The sequence below is a fragment of the Diorhabda carinulata genome, chromosome 3 (assembly GCF_026250575.1).
Source record: "Diorhabda carinulata isolate Delta chromosome 3, icDioCari1.1, whole genome shotgun sequence".
In the NCBI taxonomy this organism is placed as follows: Eukaryota; Metazoa; Arthropoda; class Insecta; order Coleoptera; family Chrysomelidae; genus Diorhabda; species Diorhabda carinulata.
Genome location: NC_079462.1, coordinates 4,731,804 through 4,751,079, shown reverse-complemented (window position 1 = coordinate 4,751,079; position 19,276 = coordinate 4,731,804). Strand labels below are relative to the sequence as shown.

At 33.5% G+C, this 19,276-nt stretch overlaps 3 protein-coding genes across 3 annotated transcripts; 2 read left to right on the top strand and 1 right to left on the bottom strand.

Moving 5' to 3' along the window:
* The first annotated feature begins 137 nt into the window (after positions 1–137).
* LOC130891837 (FAD-dependent oxidoreductase domain-containing protein 1-like) lies at positions 138–3,062 on the top strand. The gene is made up of 7 exons (XM_057796871.1): positions 138–558; positions 608–876; positions 943–1,165; positions 1,410–1,558; positions 1,664–1,907; positions 2,617–2,731; positions 2,830–3,062. The coding sequence occupies exons 1-7, from the start codon at positions 232–234 to the stop codon at positions 2,967–2,969; spliced, it is 1,467 nt and encodes a 488-aa protein (XP_057652854.1). The 5' UTR covers positions 138–231; the 3' UTR covers positions 2,970–3,062.
* A 2,026-nt stretch (positions 3,063–5,088) lies between these two features.
* Positions 5,089–8,184, bottom strand: LOC130891825 (isoleucine--tRNA ligase, mitochondrial). Its single transcript, XM_057796856.1, has one exon. The coding sequence runs from the start codon at positions 7,963–7,965 to the stop codon at positions 5,122–5,124; it is 2,844 nt and encodes a 947-aa protein (XP_057652839.1). The 5' UTR covers positions 7,966–8,184; the 3' UTR covers positions 5,089–5,121.
* Positions 8,185–9,710: 1,526 nt separating this feature from the next.
* LOC130891840 (CST complex subunit STN1-like) lies at positions 9,711–14,896 on the top strand. The gene is made up of 5 exons (XM_057796874.1): positions 9,711–9,837; positions 9,888–9,974; positions 10,030–10,242; positions 12,850–13,067; positions 14,747–14,896. Exons 1-5 carry the CDS (start codon positions 9,804–9,806, stop codon positions 14,894–14,896), a joined length of 702 nt encoding a protein of 233 aa, XP_057652857.1. The 5' UTR covers positions 9,711–9,803.
* Positions 14,897–19,276: the final 4,380 nt, after the last annotated feature.

Here is a 19,276-nt window from a genome sequence, read left to right as displayed (position 1 = left end):
CGATGATAAAATACAAACTATCTAGGTTTATAGTTAAGCTGAGCGTAATACCGCTATTTTTCCTGAATTTTCTAGTGATACTTTTGAGGTATTACTAATATAGCACAATCAGAGAATATTTCTAACCTACAAAAGATGAGAAGAAATTGTCTATGAAATATTAGACCATAACCTACAATAATCAAATATAATATTAATAAATAATATAGTATGATTCCATCAAATATCTAAATGAAAATGCACCTAAGACGTTTATTATCACTAAATAAGTCATTAATCGATAGAAGATATTTTCATAGGGCTTCAAATTTGTGTGAAAGAAAACCAGAAAATCCCATTTGGAGAACATTGCGAATATTAGGTGAAGATTTACAGTTCAAACGACGAGCACCTAAAACACCAGAGGAACATGTGAAACTATTGAATAGACAGTTTCCTAGACATGCTGATGTCGTAATTATAGGAGGAGGCGCTATTGGTAGTTCTATCGCTTATTGGTTAAAATATAAAACAAACTATGATGGAATACATGTAGTGGTGTTAGATAAAGATACAACGGTAATTAAAAATTACATTAAAATTTGGTAAATACATTTATATTTTTTAGTTTAAAAAATGCTCGACAGCAATATCTATGGGTGCATTAACACAACAGTATTCTTTACCAGAAAATATACAACTAGCTACATATGGGGCTGAATTTTTGAGGAACAGTAAAAGAACATTTGGTGATGAAATTAATATAAATTTCGACCCTGCGGGTTATTTGTTGTTAGCTAGTGAAGATGGTGCTTCACAATTAGAAGATAATATTAAATTACAAAATGAATATGGAACAATAAATATTTTGCTCAGTCCTCAACAAATTAAAAAAAGGTTAATAATTTAAAAAATAAAAGCCTTTAATTGATAATAGTAAGTATTTTTTGTTTTTTTTCTTAGATTTCCTTATTTAGATGTGACAGATGTTGCTATTGGATGTTTGGGTTTAGAACGAGAGGGATGGTTCAATGCTTGGGATATGTTAACACTTATAAGAAGTAATGCTATTAAATTAGGAGCTCAATATATCAACGCCGAAGCTATAGAATTTTTGTTTGAAGAAAAAAAAGACATTATGGTAGAAGGTGTAGAAGGATATTATCAAGGTACAAATCAAATTGTGGTAAGTTAATTTTACAACTCATTTTCATTTAATGGAATTACAGCTTAATTAATTAATTAGAATGTATGAATACATTAGGCAAAGTAAACACTAGGGCTAAATTATAGACTACACTACAATATATAATAAGCTACATTAAATAACTCTTTCATGAAGTTTATCTTTTGCAAAATATAATTGAAATGTTGAAAATTGAAATTATCACTAATCTATAAATAATTTTAAAATGAATATTCATTTTAAGGTGAAACTTCCGAATGAAGAAGATTATAGAACAATAGAATTTGCTTATTGTATTATAGCTGCTGGGCACGAATCAACTGAGGTATCAAAATTAGCAGGGATAGGAATTAAACCAGGGATGTTATCAATTCCATTGCCAATAGAAAAGAGGTAAATTTCAGTATAATAACCACAATGATAAAATTAAAATAAAAGTATTAATAATAATATATTAAATTAATTAATACTAGCTAAACTATCAAATTAAATCAACAGGCAGAGGTATGTTTATTCTTTTGACTGTAAAGAACACGTACCAAGTATTAACACCCCCATGATAGAAGATTATTCTGGAATATACTTCAGAAGGGAAGGTCTAGCTGGCACATTTCTTGTAGGTGCTTCACCTCATCCTGATTTTACACCTCCCAGTGATACTGAAGAAGACAAAAGTAAATTTTTTAATGAGATGGTATTACCTTGTTTGTCAAGAAGAGTTCCAGCATTTAAAGATGTTCAGGTAATTATAAAAAACTTTCATAATTTGCCCTACTTTAGGTAGGTGGCTTAGGTAATATCAATTAGAACAAAATATACTATATATTTCAGGATTAAAAACAGGACTATAATTTTCTGGATATTAATGATTGTTCTTTACACAACTATACATTTAGGAAGGTATTCATCAAAATATTCAATGTTTTCATTTAATAATGGAAGATATTATCAATTAAATTATAGTTATCAACTACTATTATACATTTACATTTTAAAATCTGGAGGTATTCGAGGATCAAAATAGTTTGTAGCTAATGTGGTGGAAAATATATATAGGAAGTTCTGATAAGCACTTAATGATACTAACCAGACACACAGCAGCTGAAATGTTAGCTTCTTCCAAATCAATTGTTTGAGCACCAAGATAAAATATATCATGATCACAATGAGAAAATTTTCGTCTCAAAATTTGAAAATTTTATTAAACAATCGTCTCAAACTCCACGAATCCCATCTTGACCCTGCATTTGAATGGAATGCTGCGATATATCCCTTACCAATTTAGCTCTCATTTCACTCCCAAAGGATTAATTGCTAGATAGTGTAGTAACACTATCTTCAGTGAATATGAATACTGGAAATGGTAAAATAGTTCCCCTGCCTTGGTTTATATTGAATTTTCAACTAAATAAATATAGATATTACCATTATCATATGAAAATAAATTTTAGGTAACAGGGACTTGGAGTGGACCCTATGATTACAACGTTTTTGACGGAAATGGCATAGTAGGACCTCATCCTTATTACATCAATATGTATTTAGCTACAGGATTTAGTAACCAAGGTAGAAAACTTTTTTTACGTTACATGGGATGTGTTTTTGATAATTTTTAAATTCAAAATTTTATTTAACTATACATAAAAAATATTGTTTTTTTACAGGTATCCAACAAGCCCCTGGTGTTGGACGAGCTGTAGCAGAAATGATCGTCGATGGAGGCTTTAAAACAATCGATCTTACTAGATTAGGATTCGATAGATTAATAGTGGATAAACCAATGTATCAATTGCGAATTGCTTAGCGTTATTAATATTAGTTTGTTATTGTAAATATTATTTAAGCAAAGAACAATTTTTTATAAACTAAATAAGGTAATATAACTTATTACTTGAAAGTGCAATGCTCTTTTATAGCTTCTAATTTTTGTTATATTTATTAATTCTCTCATTTGATTCATCACAACTCAGTTCTTCGTAGGATTTCCTTAAGAGCACTTCAATTATGTGTAGGTGATATGAAGACAAAGTTTTGAACAGCAGAATACTTTCCTATTTGGTCACACAATTTTAAAATTTCCTCAAATGATCTCTTATCCTCTATTATAAAAATTTTTTTTCCCACATAATTTCAATCAATATTTTAATTGATAATATAAAGTGTTCTTAAATTGTTGGAGCTATATTCTTAATTTTTTTCCTAAATTCAAATTGCATGAACGAAATTCAATCCTTTGTACATAATTACCAGCATTGAATAAAATTTTCAAACAGAAAGTCTCTTCTTTTCTCAAAATCTCAGAGTTCAGAAGTCCCTACAAGAATCGGTTCTGAGCTATTCATTCTGTAAGTCAGAGGTAAACATACAATCTACCTTCAAAGATCGCTCTAGGGCATACCAAAATCATTCATTTGAAATCTCCATTCAACTTTGGGGCTGAATAATTAAACAAAACCCCAACCAAATTTATAAAAATTCAACCAATTAATTTTTTATCACCAAATTATCAATTGTATAAGATTCTTTTTTTTTACATAAAGAGGAAGCACAAGAGGCTAAACCCTATTACATTCGAGTAGTGCCTACCGGAGATGTCTGTGGTTGTAGTGTTCGGGAAGCACGTGCCTTGGTAGCTGATTCTACAAACTTGCACTTCTCCAAAGAAATGAGCCCGATAAATTGAAGTTTAGGGCAACTGCGGGTGAACTCCTCTAGGTAAGATTATGAACAGCTTGGAAGTGGTAGTATTTCTCTCTTGTGTATTGAGACAATCATCCTCAGGGTATGCTTGGGAGCCAAGCACAAAATGTACGAGTAATACTCCAATGATGGACGAATCTGGACCATAGCTTTTTGGTCTTAAAGAGAGCTACACGTTTTTGTGAAGCTGCCTTAGCTAATACGACCACGTGACTATGTTAGAACATATTGCTTCCAACCTCAAGGTCCTATAAGCGAGTTTGCGGTGATGGTAATATTTTATATACAGGTAGGACCAAATCCTGAGCTGTATGCTGTATGTACAGAGATAGAAAGTAGATGACAAGATGCATCCCTGGGAACACCAGCGTTAACCCCAAATATTTTTATGGTGTGTCCATCGATAGCGACCGATAGATCGGTTTTTGAGAAAACTACTAAGCCAGTGATAGGCGAGGACGAAAAACTGTATGATCGTTATTTATATAGGCCTTCAATATGTCCAATGCGATTGCTCGGAATTCCTCATATTTCTCTATAGCTTCAGACCATACGTTGGTGACATAAGTCAGGAGATTCCCGGTTGATTTATGTTTTTGAAAGCCGTATTGATGGTCGCCGATGATGTTAGTAGACTCAAGTTTTGCCGGTTAACGCAATCGAACGGTAGTTGTTGGGAACCCTCTTTTTTCCATTTTTGGTACGAGTTGAACCGGAATAAGTTTCCAATCTGCAGGGTTGAGACCTTTTTTAAATGATAGAAAAAAAGAGTTTGCATATCGGACTTGTTAGTTCAGCTGCGTATTTCTTTAATAATTTCTTGATGCTTCTAATGCCTTTTTATGAAACATTCAAAACGAAGGTCCAAAGTTTCTAATAGTTATCCATTTTAATACGTTTGATAATCATTTTATTCAGCCATTGCGTCCGTCTTAAAAATAAAATAATTTATTGCCCTCATCTGCCTTATACTTACTAAAAATAGAACATATAAGTTCTAGTGGATCCAAATCAGTGTAAAAATGATTCAGATCCTTCAACATGGTATAGGAAAAGATGATAAAATTCAGAATAAATTTTAAAAAAATCAAACTTATTTAAAAAGTGCTTTTTCATCATCAGAAAAAACTGTTTTTTTCAAAACCATTGGGATTATTTGTTTTCATGTTGAATCCTACAAGTATTTACCTTTGTTTATGAAAGGTAGGAAATGAGTCTATGTGTACTAAAAAAACTTTTATTATTTAAAAATTTTTTCAGTTAATAACAAATGAAGATTTACTTCTCAAATAATTGAATGCTTCATAGCATCTCCTGCATAATTCATCATCATGGTCAGCATTGACTTTTCTACATCTTGGACAAACGTGTTTTTTACTTTGCGTTATGTTGATTCGATAACTTTTACTTATATCACCTTGTGTAACAATCACATTGGATACTTGCAAAATATCAATAAGTTGCTTTTCTAATTCTTTTAAATTGCTTATTGGTTTTATATCATAAAAACACACATCTTTAGCAAACATAATCTCGACAACTTTATCAGTAGTATTTGCCCCAATTTCCTTATTAATATCACGTTTGCATAACAAAATTATATCAAATAACTTTTCAATTTTCGAATCTTTCCATTCATCAGTAGGCTTCGAATGCTCGCTTGTAAAATATGAGGTGTTTTGTTTTTGAAGAAAATATAAATATAATTCCTCGACTAAATGTGGTAACATAGGGGCTATGGATTGAGTTACAATTTCAAGTATTTGGTACAGTGTAAACTGAGCAGATCTTCTCTCTGTACTGTCAACAATATTACAATAAAGACGATCTTTTATACTATTAAAGTACAAAGCAGATACAGAATTTGTGAGAAAGTTTATAACTGCATTAGATAATTTGTGGTACTGGAAGTTCTCCATGAATTCTAAAGCTTTATTGTGGTAGCTATACAACAAGTGTAACATATATCTATCAATAAACAACAGTTTGGACTTCTCAATGTTTTCATTTTCGTAATCACTTAAAGCTCCTATAGCAAATCGAAGTACGCTTCTAATCTTTTGAACTTCCTCGGCACTAGAATCCAAAGTGTTTGTATTAACACTTGCTAATGCATGTTGATTTGCATGACAAGTAACCCACCATCTCAGCACATCAACCCCATAAGTAGTTTTATCATTTTTACCAGTGGTAATTTCTAAAGGGTCAACGACGTTTCCTAGAGATTTTGACATTTTAATTCCATTTTGGTCAACTGCGAAACCGTGAACATATATTGATTTATAAGGTGCTTTATCCCTAAGTGCTACAGATGTAAGAAGGGAGGATTGAAACCAACCTGTAAATTGGTCTACACCTTCTAAATACATATCTGCTACTTTTGCACCATCTAATACTTTACTCCAAGATAAACCACTATCCAACCAAATATCCATTATATCTTCACATTTGACAATGTTGTCATTAGATTGATACATATTTTCTGTTAAAAGTTCTTCTGTATTCATCTTCCACCAAAAATCAGTTCCCACTTCATCTACAAGCCTACAATAATGACTGATACTATCTTCATTAATTATTACATCAGACAATGTTTTATTGTATAGAATGGGTATAGGAACTCCCCACTTTCTTTGCCTGGATATACACCAATACGGTCTCTTTTGGATTTGTTTAATCAAATTATTTTTGTATATTTCACTTCTATCTGCTGGAAAAATTTTCACATCTTCTAACAGTTCCACAGCTCTGTTTTTGATTGATTCTGTATTAATGAACCACTGTTTACTAGCCTTAATAATAACAGGTTTATTAGTTCGCCAATCATATGGATAAGAATGTGTAATAATTTTTTTGTGCAATAAATTATCTTGAACTAGCTCCAATACTGCATCATTACCTTCGGTTAATGAATATTTGCCTTTTAATGAAGGTCCAGCTTCTGTTACATAACACCCTGTATCATCTATTAGATCTACTATACTCAAATTATTTTCACGGCAAACTAAAAAATCGTCTGGTCCATGTGCTCCAGCTAAATGTACCAAGCCTGTACCTTTGGTATTACTTACGTGGGATGCAGAAATGAAGTTATGTGTTTTATCTTGATATAAAGGATGTTGATAAACGATTCCTTCTAAGTCACTACCTGGAATAACTTCTACAACTTCTAAAGTAGTATTCAACACCTTTGCAATGTCATCGACTAAATCTGTTGACATTATGAACAAGTCATCTTGGAAATTAGATGATTTCACTATGGAATACGACAAAACCTTATTATAACAGATACCCTGATTGGAAGGTAGAGTCCAAGGAGTGGTTGTCCAAATAATTGCATAAAGATTTTTAGTTGCACAAATCTCTAATTTGGGTTTATCAATAATTTTCACCTTGACATATGCACTAGTACTTTCATGTTTCTCATTATATTCCAATTCTGCCTCTGCTAATGCTGTCATTGATGAAGGAGACCAAAATACCGGCTTAACATCTCTGTAAATATAGTTTTTTTCATATAATTTAAAAAATTGTCTAAATTGTAATTTCATATAGTCAGCTGAATAAGTGGTGTATGCATTCTTCCAATCACCCAAAACACCCCATGACTTAAACATTCCTTTTTGAGTTTCAATAGCTTCTTTTGCGAAATTTCTTGCTTTGTTGCGAATTTCAATAGGATCCTCTTCTTTAACACCAGTTAAAGCTTTTAATTCGATAGGGAGTCCATGACAATCCCACCCTGGTATATAATGGACTTTATTGCCACTTAAAATCTTGCTACGTAAAATTGTGTCTTTCAAAATTTTATTTATAGCGTGTCCCATATGTGAATTTCCATTAGCATAAGGTGGTCCATCATGTAAAATAAATTCTGGTTCTGACAAATGTGCTCTTTGCCAATCATAAAGCTTTTCGAATCCGGCTGAATTATACACAGATTCATCTCTTTCTACGATTTTACTGTTATTTAACTTCAAAGGAAACTGGGTTTTTGGTAATAAAATCGTTCTACTATATTTTTTTGAAGATTGTGATTTGGCACAGAAAGAAGCTTTGTTGATGTAATTTATTCCTCTAATATTATTCTTGAATAACATTTTATGTGAAATTTGATAATTTTGCTTCAGTTTGACAATTTTGAGTCTTTGACAATATGACAATACTTTTTATTATATTTTAAAATTAAAATTTTTCGTCATTTTAACAGATTATGTTTAGTGTTATTATGAAACATAGATAAAATTATTATTCTTAGAACTCTTCTTTCTACGGAGATCCCGATGTTTTAGCATATGACTTTCCATGTACTACAGCTTGTACTCAGTCAAGGACTCTTCCGTAAAGAATTTTTTGTAGAAGAGTCCTTGATACTCATGTTCTATTGATCATAAGTTTTAGTGAAAACTTTAGTCCGAATGTTTTTAACAATCCATTGTACGGTACTCTGTTCCTATTGGTCAGAAATTTTAATGAGAATTCTCATCCGAGTATTTTAACCATCCAATCGACGTCGAATGACTTGAATTCTGCTTTAATTTTTCAATAGAATTAGTATTAAAGATAGATCCGATTTACCCATAGACATAGTAATTCTAGACAGCTGGATATATATAATTTCTATATTGAAAAGTTGTACTAATTTTAGAAAGAAACAGCCTCTGGTCTAAGGTGGAGATAAATATAACAGTGGAAGGAGTGCCATACAAGAAATTTGGAGGAACGATTGACAGCTCTTCCGTAACTTTCTTCGTATCTCATTCTAATATTGCAACATCAAACGAGCAGTCTACAATTAATATGTCTATGGATTTACCACTTTCTATCTCTCTCTAATCGAAATTATAATCAAAACTTGTTATTCACCTCCTTTGCCGTTTCGACCATTCGAAACTCTGACGTAATTATGTTTCAATCAGAATAGTGTAGAGAGGGATAGAGAGTGAACAGCTGAACAAGTTCCAATACCTCGCTCTATCTTTAATATTAACTCTATGGCTTCCAATATCGGACAGTTTTTAACTTTTCATATATCTTTGATATTTTTGTTTTGTTTGGTTATTTTGAGTTGAAATTGAGAATATACAGAAACAATGTTCAGTATTTCTAATGCAATTCAAGGCTTAGAATCGTGCTGACACATTCCACAAAGGCTGCAAGCTCCGAGCATTACACATGCGCACTACTAAACACACTGTTTACATTACCATTACACTAACACTCACAATTACACTGTCTGTTTCGTGTTTCGATAACCAAGTTATCGTCGTCAGAGACTGAAGGAACGCGTGACATAGAGTGTAATTGTGTGTGTTGATATAGTGGTAGTATAAACAGTGTGTTCAGTATTAATATTACCAATGGTACTAAAAATTCCAGTTTACATACGCACTAGGTCGAATTGTCATAATACGTATTTTGATTGTTGAACGATCAAATAGTATATTACAGTTCAGGTGACAAGCAGACAGTTTGAGATTTCTACTTGAATTACTCGCCATGATACCCGAGACGTAGCGGATCTCTCAAACTTCTGCCCGTGTGGTGTATAGTCGGTCGAAAGGAAGTACCTGTCTTTTGCACCTATTTCGAGGTAGAAAATTGAAGATTAGTAGTCCCCATTTCTGACTCAAAATAGGTATAAAAGATGCGTACTTTCGACTGAGGTATAAAGAAAAGAGTAATTCAGGCGTTATGAACACTTAGTGGAACGCACCCAAAGTGGATATTTTGTTTCATAGATAAATGATATATGTGATTGATCATAGTTTTCACAATTTTTCAACTGATTCGGGATCGGCGATTCTATGGATAGTTTTGAAAAAGTCAGATATTTAAATTAACCAATTTTAATATAGGTTAGGACAAGAAACAATAATGTATAAACGTATCTTGAAATTTGACAAATACATTGCTCTTTTTTTCTGGAGATCTAAAAATGGAGAACAATACAATTCCTGAAGAATCTAATAGTAAATATAGTAATTTTTCTAAAATCATTAATTAAATTGAATATTTTCAGAATGGCTGATCATTAAAAATGAACAAGGATTTGTTAAAACAGCTACTTGTGAAAAAAATGAAACTCAAGTATATGATAAAACAAGAGGTACATTATTACGGCATTTGATATAATTTTCATTTAAAAATTAAATTTATTTTAGATTGGGTAGTTACTGAATGTGATTCAAATAGCCACAAGTTTAATGGAAATATAATGGTCTCAAAAAATATAGCGAAATTCTTTATAAGAGATTTTTTGGATGCTAAAGAAGTAAATGGTTGCTTTATTCATAAAAATATTGAATTTACGTCTGTGTACATTTGTGGCCAAGTGGTTGATAAATATGCAAGTTCGGAGTATTACTTCATAGATGGTAAGATATTTGTAGGGTTCTGGATAAAAGTGAACCAAGTGCATTCTAAGGAGTAACATAGACATTTACATAGTTTTTTTTGAACAAATTTCATGTTATAACCCCAAAAAATCCAAAATAGTGTACTTGGTTCAAATATTTTCTAAAGAATTTTAGAAAGTAATGAACCAACTAAACTGTTGTTTATGCTCTTTATTTTCACATCTGCATGGAGATCAAATTAAACATATTTAAAAAAAAATAGTATTTCTTAGTCGAGAGGAAGAGTTAATTAACATAAAAAACTCTTTCCCCTTTTCCTGGGTTTGACAATTTGTCTGATTTCCTGGAAGGTTTCTAAAGTATTTATGATAAATAGGGGGTGGGCACATTATTTCCTCATTTTTTTGGATCTCAATTGCACTTCCACAGAGGTTTACCTAGTCTACATTTTTTGCTGGTCTCTTTCAAAATATTCAAGGCCTGAAACTCCGAAATTTCACTAAAAGATTCATTTATTTTTATTTGGGTCCTGCTTTTTCAAACCTCAACCACCATATCTTAAGCCAATTGATTTTCTGACCTCAATGTCCTTTATCCTGTTTGTGATTGAATCTTTGAGGGGTTTTGTGTTCAAAAACTCCCCTTTTATTTATAACTCCAAACTGAGTCTTATTCGCTTCACTGCAGTTTTAATGATATACCAATCACTATGTACAATCATAAATTTCATATCAGTTGTTTCTACATCCAATAAGGGGCTTGAAGAAGTTTCAGCAGAGTGTGGCTAGTTTTTACATTCCTGTTGTGCAGGTGCATAAATCAAAAGACAACAACAGTAAGGCATGAAACTAGATCTTCCGCCACTAGTCTCAGACGTGCATATAGGCAGTACTGTTATTAAAATGAATACCAAAGTTATAGACGTAAAGATTTTTCTTATAGTAGTCTATTGAAGTTGTGAGTTTAAGGAAATGCAATGCTTTTTTAAGATTGTGAGCCTTTTACATCAAATTCAGTTCATCTTAAATACAATTCTTTTTCTGCTTTTGAGTCAGCTGTCTTTTTGTCATCAGTTTTAGCACTGATTTTTTTGAAATAACATTTACTGCAACAATCACTTGGACTTGTTTTATTAGTATTCTGAAAAAAAAATAATCTATCACTAAGCAACAGAACCTGTTGCTGTCTAGTGGATATCAAAAGAACTAGGACTTTTCTAGGATATTTTCTTCAATTGATTCTTAAACAACTGTTGTTATTCTAGTAAATCGATCAGTTTATAGAAGAGTTTTTATTGGGGTAGAACAGACTTGAATAACAAATATGGCAGACAAAAACGACTTGTCGAGAGGTCTACAGAACCATAAAATCACTGTACTTGGTTGATAGTTTATGGGTCTGTTCACAAATTAAGAATTGCCAGTATTATCAATACATCTCCTCAATTCTTGTTCCATGAAAATTATTAAAAAGTAATACCTTAATGAGAGCTTACAATTCATTTAACTTATCAATTTCACAAACAGAAGTAACAAAATATAAACTATGTTTATTCAACACAAATGTTTAGCTTATCACAAAAATATCTCTGGTTTGATGGTGCTAATGGCTTAGTAAAAATATCAGTGATTGGCTCTGTTGTGGACAAATAATTCAACTGTATGTATTGTTATTAACAAATTCCCCGATAAAATGATGCTTAACATTTGAATGCTTATTTAGGAAAAGTATTTTTGTTTGATATTTCTGTCTTTTATATGGTTGGCGTAATCATAATCTATATAAGCATTAATAATATGCCAAGTCTGAGATTTTTCATACTTTAAACCAAAATTCTGTTGATTTTAAGAATCTCAATACATTTTTAAGTATGACCAAGGTTTATTTGTATAACGATTTTGAAATTTACTGAAATAATAAATTGGATAGCTCTGATCTGGTCCGGCTCCTAACATAACATAAATTAGAAATGCTACCAACTGTCTATAGGGTAAGTTTATAAATGTAGGTTCTGATCCACTAGCTTTTGAATTTAACTTTGGTTGTAATGGCACTTTGTTATACTTCTGTTGTTTCTACATAACTTTGCTTAATTTTCTGTTTGTGATTTTTATAACTAAGTTGAAATTTCTGGAACTGTTGGCGATATTCATATATACAGTGTATTCAGTGTGATTTTTATAATTTAAACATCTCTACCCCTTCTAATTGTGAACTATCATTATTTCTTGTCAGACTACTAGTATTTTGGCTCAAGTTATGTAGCTGTCTGTATTTCATTGATTTTTTTGTTAGTATTTACTATTGTTTTTCGTTAAATTCTTACATTTATGTTGTTATGTTAAGGTACAGTTTTTTTTTCTTAAGGTAGGTCTATCTTTTTACCTATTTCCTGATTTACAAGGAGAAGTAAACATAAATAAGGTTTTGGACACAAATCATATGGCGCCTAAGGTTGCCAGCAGACATCTGTAGAAAATAAATTGTATGAATTTCCCTGTCTATAAGTTGAGTTTCTTTTGATTGTTTTCTTCTATATTGCTTCACAATAATCATCTTAAACCCCCTTTTAACTCCATGCTTTAAATTTTAATACAATTTTAATAATGATTTTTTCTATTATAGTGGATGATGGTACAAGTTCAATTAAATGTTTAATATCAATGAGTAATTTAGCTTACATGAAGCAATCAAATAAAGGTTTAGAAACATGTAGAAGCTGGATGGAAGAAAATAAACACACTGAAACTTGTTTACTAAAGGCAGCTAGAGTTTTAATGTCTTCTTTTGATTATATGCAGAGATCTATACCAGATTTCCATGAATTACAACTAGGAGATACTGTGAGTAATATCCTTGTATACAATTGTAACAAATTTAGATATTTAATAAAAAAATTGAAACAACATCCTATTAAATAAGAAATGAATGTTTATATCATTGTTATCAAATACGTTATACTGTATATTTTTATAAAACAATTCTTAACATGTTTAAATTATAAATTATTATTCAACGCTAAAAAAACTTTTCTCTATCTTAATAGGTACAGACCCCATTTTTGTGAATGGGAAGCATCAACTTGTGATTTTTTTAAACGTCTCTTCTTTTTTTATTAAAAAATGTAATACTTTTCAAGTTTATTCAACAAATGACATGAAATAATATCAAAATTAGCTACATTATCCTCAAAACTTATTTTTCTTTTAATACTTATTTATAAGCAAACAAAAATAGTGTTATCCATTAAAAAAACACCATGTAGAATTATTTGCAATTCTACTAATAGAGGATGTGATGTAGCTCTAGAAATATGGAGTCATTGTTACCACAATGTCTGGTAGTACTCCTTTGCCATATTTCCAAATAGGTGGAAAGGGAGGTGAAGATCAATATAATGGTCAGTGCAGACATGTTTTCATAACTTATTCATTACTTTTTTATATCATGAACATGAAATTATCATATTTTAGTTTTGCATACAGTGTATTGCAGTGAATTCAGCTAATTTTGCAATATCATTTTGTTTTTATTGTGTTAATTCTTCTCAATAAACTTTTTGAATGGAGAAATGATAAATCATTAAAAGGAAACATCACAAACTCTTGTTTTAAAATTATGAAATATTCTTTTCAATGGAAGGGGACTGAAAGTAGAGAAATGTGACTTATTAAGGGTTAGTCTTTTCAATTAATAGGAACTGAAAGTATAGAAAATGACTTGTTTTGGTTCATAGGTGTGGGCGGCCGTTGAGCACATAGGCCTTCGTGCCCAACTTAACGTTACCAAAGTACGATGTCCTTTGTGAAGCCGTTTTAGCTTGAACCCTTTGTCGTTCGGCAGGTTGTGGGGTTTGCTCAGGTGTTTAAACCGTGTCCGTGTGAGTGCAGGGCACTCACAGATAACGTGGTCTGCAGTTTCGTCCTCTTCCATGCACCAGCGGCACTCTGGATCATCTGTAATGCCCATGGTGTGAAAATGACGTCTTAGATAGCAGTGTCCGGTTAGAAGTCCGGTCACTAGTTTGATTTCGCGAGTGAGTTCGCCGATCCCAGACTGGTGAGTGAGCATCCATGACGGGTGTTTCCGGCTTCTCTTCTTTGGCGGAGGCTACTTGGCTGACATTAGCCTCTCATGGTGGACTGGTTTCTCCAGGGTCCTTGTTGGGGATGGCCTTGGAGTTGCCATCCTCTTTCCTCCCAGCTATGGAGATGGAGGCCTTGGTTATGCTATAATATAGGACTAATCTGAGGCTTTTGGCCTCTTCTTTGCGCTCCTATAATCTGTCATATAGGCTTCCGTACCCATCATATTCTCAGATCTGGCCATCAGTGACTACTCACTGCAGCTGAGAAAATGCTTCAATTAATTAAATATCCATCAAATGCGGTAACAGACGAAACCAAATCCTAATTTGAGGCTAAGAGAAATTGAATTAGTGTTTGTTTCACTTTTTCGTATAAAAAATATTGATTAGTTAGTAATCATGTTCATATGGAATATTGAATTTAAATTATTTCAGGTTCAAATAATTGGTACATTAAGGCAATATACACATGGTAGAAATGTATTTATTAAAAGAATCAACAGAGAGTTATACAATCCTCTTATTTTTATGTCACATTTAGAAGAAATGATTTATTTATATCGTGAAGTGTACAGTCAAGAATAATTCAGTGAAATATAATATTAATTTTCATAATTTTATTGAATATGTTTTTTATTTTTACAATCACACCATCTGATGGGCGTTTTGTGTTATCTTCCTTAGATATTGTTTTGTATTATAGTTATTATTAACACGTTCACATTAACATTTATTTGTAAGAAAATTTTTTACATTGCTTTAACAACAGAACTTATTATCTATCTCATTTCTTCCATTCGCTCAGTAGTCGGTTGGTCGGACAGCGTTGCCAGTTTTCATGAGTTTTGAATTAATTCTGGCGTGAACATACTCCCCGCGTTGAAAGCATAAGGATGGCTTTCAAAGGTCAACTGGAAGGGGGCAGATTTTTTGAAAGCTTCTTTTGATGATTTCTCCAGAGGGAGTTCTTATAGAAGCGACCCTCGCGATACCGTCAGGGCCTCTATGGAGCTTGCTGATTCTACCTAATAACCACTGAGTGGGCATAGTGTTCTCGCCTTTCACTAAAACGAGAGAATCTTCTACTAGATGGCCTTGGTTGGACTTCCATTTGGTGCGTCTTTGGAGCTCCGCAATGTACTCAGATTTCCATCTGTTCCAGAAGTGCTGTGCTAATTGTTGTACGAGCTGAAATCTGGAAAGTCGATTCATTTTTATGTCGGTGACATCTTGATCAGGTGCTGCAATTATTGGTCTTCCAATCAAGAAGTGAGCTGGGGTAAGAGGTCCAAAATCGTTGGGATCAGAGCTCAGTGGGCATAAAGGACGCGAATTCAAAATCGCCTCGATTTGTGCGAGAACTGTGGCAAATTCTTCAAATGATAAATGAACTTGGGTCAAAACGCGCCTTAAATGATGCTTTACGCTTTTGACAGCTGCTTCCCACAAACCTCCGAAATGAGGAGAGTAGGGTGGTATAAAACTCCACTCTATATTCTGAGAGCTACATTTCTCGATTATAGTGTTGCTGCCATGTTTTAGAAAATCCTTTAGCTCTCGCTGTGCCCCGACGAAGCTTGTTCCATTGTCGGACAATATTTTTGATGGTTTGCCTCGTCTAGAGACAAAACGATATAGCGCTTGAATAAATGATTCTGAAGAAAGGCTAGAAATCAATTCCAAATGGACTGCTTTAGTTGATAAACAAATAAATACGCCAATATAACATTTACTTAAACGACAACCTCTACCTTTCTTATCGTTAATCATAAATGGCCCCGCGTAATCAACTCCCACTATTGAAAATGCACTAGAAGGATTAGTTCTATCGCGCGGTAAGTTGGCCATAATTGGCTGTATGGTTTTAGCATTGAATTTGAAGCATTTCACACAATTCTTAACAGTCTTTCGTGCAAGATTTCTACCGGATATAACCCAGTAATTTTCTCTTATAGTGCTTAAGAGCAGCTGAGGGCCGCCATGCAATAGGCGTTCATGTTCTTGTAAAAATAGTAGCTTTGAAAAATGATGCCTTGAATTGATCAAAATTGGATGCCTTTTGTCAAAGGAGTAATTTGAATGTTTTAGTCGCCCTCCTACGCGTAGCAAACCATCGGGTTCTAGAAAGGGACTAAGACTTAATAGATTACTATGGGAGCTCAAAGGCTTGTTATTTTTCAATGTTTCAATTTCGGTAGAATACGATTGAGATTGACAAATTCGAATGAGACATTTTAGAGAATCACTTAACTCCTGTACTGTAAGAGAACCGCCTCTTCTGCGATTTCTCTGAAGACAATTATCCTTAAATCGTAAAATGTATGCCATTGTTCGTTGCATTCTTGAGAAATTTGAAAAACGTTCAAAGGGAAAACTCAGAGTAGGGGGCGCAACATTGGTCAGAAGACTGGATTTAAGTTCAGGTAAATCATGAACCACCTCCAGCTTGTCATTGGGCCAAAAACTTGGGTCCTTAGCTAGCCAAGTAGGGCCGCGCCACCACAAATCAGAGTTTAAAATTTGACTAGGATATATTCCCCTTGAAGCAATATCTGCTGGATTATCGTGGGTGGGGATGTGCCTCCAATCGGCGTGTTTAGTGAGAGACTGAATTTCTGCCACTCTATGGGCCGTGAATGTTTTTAGCAGATTCGGGCTTGTGCGTACCCAAGCTAGAGTTATAGTTGAGTCCGACCAAAGTGTGAAAGATTTGAATTGAATTTTTAAAGCAGTTTTAGCTTTATCTGTTAGGCGGGCTAGAAGCAATGCTGCGCATAATTCCAACCGCGGGATTGGTATTGTTTTTATAGGTGCCACCTTTGCTTTGGCGCATAACAGGGATACATGAACCTTTTGATCGGAATCAATACTTCTCAAATAAACACAGGCTCCGTAAGCCTTTTCCGAAGCGTCAGCGAAACCATGCAGTTGTAATTCAACAGCATTCTTGCAAATAGCTTGTCTGTTTAACTCAAGATCGTTCAAAATAAGAAGCTCCTTCTCCAACCTTACCCAATTTTCAGATATAGCTTTTGGAATAGCGTCATCCCAAGCTAATTTATTTTCCCATAATTTTTGCATTATCATTTTTGCGATAATAGTACATGGGCTTAGTAAACCAAGGATGTCGAATATTTTTGATATAGTAGATAAAATTGTGCGTTTTGTGACCTTTGTACCTATAGGATTGGTATGAATTTTATATCGAAGCTTATCGTTATTGCAAACCCATATCAAGCCTAATGTTTTTGTTTTGCCATCATGCGCAAATTCTAGTATATCGGATTTTAAATCATTTGAACTTATATTTTTGAGCGCGTTGGTGTCGTTAGAGCACCATTTTCGGAGTGCGAAACATCCCGATTTAAGAGTGTCACTTATCGCTTTACATATGTATTGCGCATGCTCAAGTGTAGGTGCACCTGTTAACAGGTCATCTACATAAAAGTCGTGCTTAATGATTTCGGCTATTTCCGGGTTCATTTCTTGAATATCCTCAGCGAGTTTAGCTAAACAGCGTATTGCAAGATAACTGGCAGAGGCTTGCCCGTATGTAACGGTATTTAGCTGGTAGACTTCCAGGTTATCACTCGGATTTTCGCGCCATACAATTTTTTGCAAATGCCTTTGCTCGGGCGTTATTGAAATTTGCCGGTACATTTTAACTATGTCTGCCGAAACTACATAGTTATATTTCCTAAACCTTAAGACTATTGATAGTAAATCGTCTTGTAAAACGGGTCCAATGACTTGAATATTGTTGAAGGATAGACCGTTGCTAGAGGGCGCTGATGCATCGAAAACTACCCGTAGTTTTGTGGTCAAACTCTCTTCTCTCAAAACTCCGTGATGCGGCATGAAATATTCGAAGCTTGAATCATTGCCGTTACAAATTGTCATATGGCCTAGCTCTTTATACTCGTTCATAAATTGTATATATCTGCTGTGCAGCATTGGATCTCTCCTGAATTTTCGTTCTAATGCATAGAAACGTTTTTCGGCTTGAGCTTTCGACTCACCTAAACTAGAAGGTTGTTGCTTCAAAGGTATAGTGACTGTAAAACGTCCGTTCGCGTCTCTGGTAGTAGTTTTGATGAAATTGTCCTCGCAAAATTGTTCATCTGGAGAAAGTTGTCGCGTGCTAGATATTTCCTCGATTTCCCAAAATTTGGCTATTGAATTTAATAATTCCTGGTTTATACTTAAATTACAAGAAGCCTTTTCAACGTTGTTAGTACTTATTTGCCCAGATACAACCCAACCTAGCACTGTATCAATTAATAGCGGCATATTTTTTCCTAACGAAATTTTGTTATTGCTTAAAATTGTCCAAAATAGGTCCGCGCCAATGAGCATGTCTACTGGTCCGGGAATGTTGAATTGTGGATCAGCTAGCTTTAGATCACCTGGAATCGCCCAAGATTGCGTGTTGATTCGACAACACGGCATCACACTTGTAATCTCTTTTAGAATATAACAATTGCCATGCGCTTTAAAATTGGTATGTATAGATTTAAATGAAACCTTACACCTTTTACTGACCTTTGAAATATTGTTTGAAATTCCGAAAATTGAAAGATCTGTTTTATGTGTCGCAATATTCAAACGCTTTTGCAAATCCTCCGTTATAAAGGAAGTTTGAGAACCACAATCTAATAACGCTCTTGCTTTGTGAAAATTATTGAAATTGTCTGAAATGAGTAAACAGGCGGTAGATAATAGCACCTGCCCCGCCGCTGGTACCACTACGCCACTGCTTAGTGCTGCGGAACTTGAGCTCGCGTTGTCCGCTATCTCGAGTTTTTCATGCAAAATTGTATTGTGCCAAGCTTTACACACTTTGCAAGGCCCTAATTTACACTGTTTGACAGAGTGACCCGAACGCAAACAGTTATGGCAAAGATTTGATTTTTTGACAAAATCTTTTTTTTGTGTTATTGTTAATCCGAGAAACTCTGCACAACG

Bases quoted from the DNA above. Each gene is read 5' to 3' on its own strand.
- LOC130891840 (XM_057796874.1), top strand. From the start codon at position 9,804: ATGGAGAACAATACAATTCCTGAAGAATCTAATA. The intron at 9,975-10,029 runs GTACATTATTAC...AATTTATTTTAG, and splicing joins AGTATATGATAAAACAAGAG to ATTGGGTAGTTACTGAATGT. The intron at 13,068-14,746 runs GTGAGTAATATC...AAATTATTTCAG, and splicing joins AATTACAACTAGGAGATACT to GTTCAAATAATTGGTACATT.
- LOC130891825 (XM_057796856.1), bottom strand. From the start codon at position 7,965: ATGTTATTCAAGAATAATATTAGAGGAATAAATTACATCAACAAAGCT.
- LOC130891837 (XM_057796871.1), top strand. From the start codon at position 232: ATGAAAATGCACCTAAGACGTTTATTATCACTAAATAAGTCATTAATC. The intron at 1,559-1,663 runs GTAAATTTCAGT...TTAAATCAACAG, and splicing joins CCATTGCCAATAGAAAAGAG to GCAGAGGTATGTTTATTCTT. The intron at 1,908-2,616 runs GTAATTATAAAA...AATAAATTTTAG, and splicing joins CAGCATTTAAAGATGTTCAG to GTAACAGGGACTTGGAGTGG.